Genomic DNA, 6,865 nt, shown 5'->3' on the forward strand with positions numbered 1-6,865 from the left:
ATGCGGGAGTCTGTCTGTCTCTCCCCGTTTCCAGCTTCAGAAAAATACAAAAAAGAAAAAAGAAAAAAAAGAAAAGAACTTACAAAGCAGTTCTCACATTTCTGGTGTGGTAGTGATAAAAAATGGGAGTGTTTCAGCTTTAAAATGTGCTCTCCTAGGCCCTGGCCGGTTGGCTCAGCAGTGGTGCGTTGGCCTGGCGTGCGGGGGACCCGGGTTCGATTCCCAGCCAGGGCACATAGGGTAAGTGCCCATTTGCTTCTCCACCCCCCCTCCTTCCTCTCTGTCTCTCTCTTCCCCTCCCGCAGCCAAGGCTCCATTGGAGCAAAGATGGCCCGGGCGCTGGGGATGGCTCCTTGGCCTCTGCTCCAGGTGCTAGAGTGGCTCTGGTCAGCAGAGCGACCCCCCAGAGGGGCAGAGCATCGCCCCCTGGTGGGCAGAGCGTCGCCCCCTGGTGGGCGTGCCGGGTGGATCCGGGTCGGGCGCATGCAGGAGTCTGTCTGACTGTCTCTCCCCATTTCCAGCTTCAGAAAAATACAAAAAAAAAAAAAAGTGCTCTCCTAATGTAGTTTACAATTCTCCCAGTTAAGTCTGTAAAACTGGTTGGGCAGGCCTGCCCAGGGGTTCTTTTGGGAACCCCCCAAAGGTAGAAATACAGGCAAAACAAATCTTATTATGCTTGTTTTGGTGTTTTGAAGTCAAGCAATTCTTGACACATTGGGGTGAGACAAGTAGATTTGTCTCCTGAGCTAGGCCCCTAGTGCCTTTACGTCTGAGTTCTTTAAAGAGAAGGGGCATAGAAATAAAACCAAGAACCACAGATTAAGTAAGGCATTCTCCCCATTTCTATAGAGGTCAAAGACGGATTTAGCTCACCAAGGAATCCAGAGAAATCAGTGGGGTTTCACCACCTGGACTGCTTTGGCACATGAACAGGACCCAGCAGAAGGGAAAATATGCCCAACTGACAAGGCAGTAAATCAGAAATATGTACTGCAAATATCAGAGGCATGACATGGTGGAACTCACCTATTTTTGCCCTCTAGACCTGAGCATGGATGAAAACTCCCTTTAGGCCTCCCGTGTACCTGATGGGGACCAGGGTTCTGCTAAATGCTGGGCAACTGCATAGGAGGTAGCTCAGCACATTCCTCTTAGCAGCCTGTAAGGTGATGCCCCATTTTACAGAAGGCTGACTCTTCCAAATTCAGTTTGTTGAACCAGTGATTATGTACCTGTACTACATTCATGGATTCATTGAAAAATTGTTTTACTCTAAAATTCCAGATAATAAAAGGGGGAAAATCCTGTATTACCCACCACAGATAAATGTACTTTAACACCTTGGGGATTTAAGATTTTTGAGGGGAATTCATATATACAGCGTGGGACGAAAGTAGGTTTACAGTTGTGAGTATAGGGTGTTTTTTTTTTTAAATGAGACAACAGTAGATAGCTTTCTTTTTAATTGCTTTATTAACTTCACATGTTTCCATGCAAAAGGGTGAAACTACTGTTGACAGAAACTTAAGACTCTGTGCCAAGGCAATCTGCAGTTAGAAGCTGGTAACACAGAACCCACTTGACACACGGAAATTACATGAGGCTCCCAGCAAATGAATCCATAAAGGCATATCAGGAAATGCAAAGAAAAAAGAAAACAGTGGGAATCACAGTATTAATCTCACGAAAAATGGCAGGAATCAAGGCATAAGGCAAAATTCATCATGATGGTCATGGTGATTAGAGAGCTCCCCCATAAGGATACGCAGACAATTCCTCAGCTGCAGCTCCCTAAGTTTTCTCCTGATTTCTCTCATCTCCTCCATGAACATTTCCATATCATCTCCTTCTCCACCCATCCCATCATTAACCTGCCTATTGGGTATGGCCCATCGGAAGTTCGGGGCCAGGCGGCGAGCCTGTCCCCGTCTATTATTTCCAGCTGGCTGCTGGCCATTGCCCCCTCCCAAAGGGCGGTCTTCCTCTCCATTCTGCATGTGCTGCTCCATTTCTTCGTTTTCATGGTGAATATTTGCCATGATGAAATTTCTTTCCTGGTTGTTTTTCTTTGAACACAAGAAAGACAAAGGCAAGGAGAGATTGAATGTTTGGTGCACTGACCAGCAGAATTCAGAACCCTGATATTAAAGGGTTTTTTCTATTTCATTTTTTCTCACCTTGGGAGTTTCTTGCGCCCTCTAGGGGGCCTCCAATTCGAGCCCCTCCCTCCAGCTCTCTCCTTTTCCCTCCCTCCCCGAAAGCCCACCATTTTTCCCTTCCCAGGATTCTTTCCTAGAGCTCAGCAGACAGCAAAATGGAGGACTGGGGAGGGGGAGCGGGTGGTGGGGGACTTGAGGGCGGTGTTTCAGACAAGGCTCCGCAGCCGCTCGCCCAGTGCTTTCCCCCGCACCCACCTGGGCCTATCCTTGCTGTCTCCTCCTTCGCCGGCTTCTCAGCGAGCGAGCCTTCGCGACACTTGGATCCGCAGACCTGCAGATGGCCGGGGTGGGGAAGCGGGTGCCGCTGCAGCCCGGCGCTCGGTGCGCCCCCCCTCCCCCTGTCCGCGTCTTCCGCCCTCTCTCCCCCCACCGACTCCCCATTTCCCTACAGGAACTCGGGGTGAGCTCCCATGCGGAGCGATTCTGCTGCCCTCCCTGGAACCTTGCCGCCCCAGCACCCTCACCCCGGGGAGGGGGGATCACTGTTTAAGTTCCCGAGAATGCCGGGGTGGAGAAAGCGGGCAGGGACGCTGCACTGATTCCCTGCGCCCGCCTCCCGGCTGGCGGGCGGCTGCCGCCCTGGCCTCCGCGCGGGCCCCGGACCCTTACCTGCTCCGCTTTCCCGGGCCCGATGCCAGCCCGCCGTGCGCAGGGCAGCGGGAAGCTGGTACCCAAACCGAAGTGACGACTGCACCAAAGGCTGCGTCGCCCTGCAGCTCTCGGTCACGTGAGGGTCTCGCGTCACCGACAAGCTCGCCCCCCAACTCCAGCGGCCAGTGCAGCAGGAGCGCGCGCCCCCTCCTCTGCCTCGTGCACACGCACAGACAACCCCCTCCACGGGATGGTGCTCCGTAACCAAGCGTGCACCGCCCTGTCACTCACCTTGGTCCGCTCTGATCTGAGGGCCCACAAGTGCCATCACCTTCCTGGGGTTGGAGTTGCCTTTCTCGGTTTACCTACTTGGTTCTGCGACACCCACCCCCACCCCCCACCCCTGCTGACCGCCCGGGGCCATGGTTTCGGCGTTTTCTGCTTTCTCTCTTCTCGCTGGCCATCTCGACCCCACACATACACACACCCTGCACAAGCGCAGCCACCATTTCTCACCTTGTCCCCTGAATTCACACCCTAGAAGGAAATTTAGAATGAGGACTAGGGTGGGGGCGCAACAGGGGCTTGTCAGAAAGAGAGGCAAGGAGTTAGAGTGGGTTGTGTATATATTTCCCAATAATTTCTCTTATTTCCTGTTTTTGAAATGATTAACATGCCTCAAAAAAAAACATTATGAGCTTCCATTTTTGAAAGAAATGCTTCATTCTGCGGAATGAAAAAGCCTCATTTTTATTTTCACCTGTACCACACAGAATATTTCTCTGGCTCCACACAAACTCAAATTACTTTTGAAACATACGAACATGTTTCAGATTTTCATTTTGCAAGGAGGAAGGCATTTCCCTGAACACAGTGTTTTCAAAATGATCCATAAGGTAAATCTTCAGGGAGAAATCCAGTTGTCAGATCTTGACCATTTCATGTAAATTTATGTGATGTTTTTAATACCAGAGTCTTTGAAGAAAAGAGGCCTGTTTATTCCCTGCGTCTTATTTATTTATTTATCTCCTTTTTTATTTCTCTCTTTCTTTCTTTCTATTTTTTCTTTTTTTTTTAGACAGAGAGAGGGACAGACAGACAAGAAGGGAGACAGATGAAAATCATCAATTCTTTATTGTAGCTCCTTAGTCTCCTTACCTGTTCATTGATTGCTTTCTCACATGTGCCTTGACCAGGGGGCTCCATCCAATCCAGTGACCCCTTGCTTAAGCGAGTGACTTTGGGCTTCAAGCCAGTGACCTTTGGGCTCAAGCCAGCAACCATAGGGTTGTATCTATGATCCCACATTCAAACCAGTGACCCTGCGCTTAAGCGCGCAACCTCAGGATTTCAAACCTGAGTCCTTTGAGTCTCAGTCCAACACTCTATCCATTGCACCACAGACTGGTCAGGCTTCCTGCTTTTCTTTCCAAACCTTCCCACTGATCCCTACAAATATCTCCTTAGGATGATCTCATGGCCCTAGTTGGCTGGCTGAGTAGATATAGATAGAGCACTGGCCCAGTGTACGGATGTCCCGGGTTCAATTCCCAGTCAAGGCACACAGGAGAAGCGACCATCTGCTTCTTCCCCCCTCCATCTTCCTCTGCTCTCCTTCTCTTCCTACCACAGCCAGTGGCTCCATTGGTTCCAACATCAGCCTAGTGCTGAGGATAGCTGGGTGGGTCCCAGCACCTGGCCTCAGGAGCTAAAAATAGCTTGGTTGATTGAAGCATTGATGGGTTGCTGGGTGGATCCTAATCAGGGTACATGCTGGACTCTGTTTCACTATCTTCCCTCCTCTCACTTAAAAAAAAAAAAAAAGAGGAATGATCTCAAAGGTCTAGTACATAATATACAGAAGTGACTTCTAAAGCTATATGCCTTTTGATGTGAATGTTTCAAAAATATTAAAAATAAGCAGGGGGGAAGTAAAGCAATTAAACTTGAGACTGAAACTCACCCTGAGTACAAATGTTCTTTTCTCTAACTTGAAATAACTAAAAATATATATAATATCACAACTAGAAAATAGAGATGTCTTTAGGAAAATGGTTTTATTATAAAAAAATAATTAGTAGGTGTAGTTTATGATAAAGGAACAAAAATGAATTGTTTGTATTGAGGGAAGACAGGCCAGACAAATGCTTATTGCATCTAAGTTTGGCTCCAAGCTCCTATATAATCTCCTGTCCTGCTGAACAGTGACATTGAATAAAAGAAGATTATAAGCCTAGTGTATATATATTTTGGAGATATATAAAGTTATTATATATATAAATATTTATATTAAGTTATATATATTTTTATATATCTCCAAAGTTATCCATATATATATATGCTTTTAGAGATATATGATGTCAACATAAGGTCACTGCCACTAATCCAATGCCAACATGAGTTCCTAGTCTGGGCTGTGTTAAATGGAGAGACTTTTATTCAGGTGAACAGTTTGCAAAAATGTGGCCTTAGGTGAAAACTCAAAGCATGCTCCCCCAAGACAAATGGGAGGTCTGCTTATATATAAATAGTGAATGCCCTGATCCCTAATTGGCTGAGTATGCAAATAAGGAATCCAAATTTGCGCAAAAATTTTTGGTTGAAATAGCACTGTCCTGATTGGTCACTATGAAGCTGCTCTGATTGGCTGGCAGAGATGCAAATAAAGATATAGCTACTTAACTTCAATTTGGCAAGGCAGATCTCAGCCCATTGGTCAAAATATGATTTCAGGAACTCCTTTATAAACTAGTGGGAATATGCTAGCAGGTTTGACAGCTCAGTCTGCAACTTTCCCAGATGTCTTTTAAAGGGAAGCTAGTAATTCCTGGGTTCTGTCTTACAATGAACTTCATACAGATAGCTCTATTAGTGACATTGGCTGAAAAGACATTGAATAGGAATATGAGTTGTGTTAGATGCATCTCGGTAAAAATCCTGTGTCTGTTATTAAATTGACGTGTGACTTTGGGTTAATTACTTATCAAGGTTTTCGTGCTTTCTTTGTGAAATGAAATGTTAGATGAAATAAATCACATATCAAATACTTATCACAAAGCCTAATAAATTGACAATAAAAGTTTACTCATTTTTACTAGTATTAGGTGGTTTCTAACAAAATTTGAAGAGTAGGCAGAGTTGAATTCTTTCCTTAACTAGATCAACTTGTCTTCAAAATCCATGAAGACCCAACATATCTGCTTTTTTCTACTTTACACATCTAGTGACTGATTTCCTTATACTAAGTAAGTGATTAGTGAATATTTGTTGAGTGAATGTATCCACAACTGAATTGTTCTTTATTCAGGGGACTGTATTTAGAGCAATACAGAAAAGTTTTTATGAAAATTAAGAATTACCTAGAATCTTCTTAAAGTAGAGAAACCACTGTGACATAACCATTGACTATGAAGTTTAGCAAATGGGGTTTTATTTCTTTCAGTGGTTTAATATTTTGCTGTTGTCCTTTTGACTCATATGGAATACGTTTTGTTTGAAACCACCAAACTCTCTTGGATGAAAGTATACATTAGTATATTGTTCCATATCAGATGTTATGCTATATAAGAAGTTGGTTGTAATGAAGTGATGTTTTAAATATAGGTAAGAATTGTCTTGGAAACGATGTTATCTTTACTAAAATGTTATAAGGTGTTGATTAACAGCTTTTCTTGTACCTTAGAGTTTTCTGGGGAATTGGAGATAGATAGCAACTTATTGAAAATTTTATTGAAATAATAGAAAGGTAGTGCAGTACGAGGAAGGAGGAGACTGGATTCACATCTGAGAAAGTACAGTGCTTGTAAAAAGAACTTATCCCCTCTCCTTATCTCTTGTTATTATGATAAATAGTGGCGCTTGATTGGTTCCCCTCCTCAAAGCCTAGGGAGTGGGATCCTAAAAGAATTGTACATAAAATTTAGAAATATCTACAAGCTGGGAAGATTCACTTTTCATTCCTCTGTTAGATGTCTGTTTTGTCACTAGAATTTTGAATTACCTAAATATTATAGGAGCCTGAAAAGAACATTTTTGCAGAGATGATGTGTTGATGT

The 6,865-nt window shown here is 44.6% G+C and overlaps 1 protein-coding gene across 1 annotated transcript; it reads right to left on the minus strand.

Moving 5' to 3' along the window:
- Positions 1-1,454: 1,454 nt before the first annotated feature.
- Positions 1,455-2,490, minus strand: BEX3 (brain expressed X-linked 3). The gene is made up of 2 exons (XM_066356398.1): positions 2,415-2,490; positions 1,455-2,066 (listed from the first exon to the last, which is right to left on the minus strand). The coding sequence occupies exon 2, from the start codon at positions 2,037-2,039 to the stop codon at positions 1,701-1,703; it is 339 nt and encodes a 112-aa protein (XP_066212495.1). The 5' UTR covers positions 2,040-2,066; positions 2,415-2,490; the 3' UTR covers positions 1,455-1,700.
- Positions 2,491-6,865: the final 4,375 nt, after the last annotated feature.

The sequence above is a fragment of the Saccopteryx leptura genome, chromosome X (genome assembly GCF_036850995.1).
Source record: "Saccopteryx leptura isolate mSacLep1 chromosome X, mSacLep1_pri_phased_curated, whole genome shotgun sequence".
Classification (NCBI taxonomy): domain Eukaryota; kingdom Metazoa; phylum Chordata; class Mammalia; order Chiroptera; family Emballonuridae; genus Saccopteryx; species Saccopteryx leptura.

Excerpts from the sequence above, each read along its gene's own strand:
- BEX3 (XM_066356398.1), bottom strand. The coding sequence starts at position 2,039 with ATGGCAAATATTCACCATGAAAACGAAGAAATGGAGCAGCACATGCAG.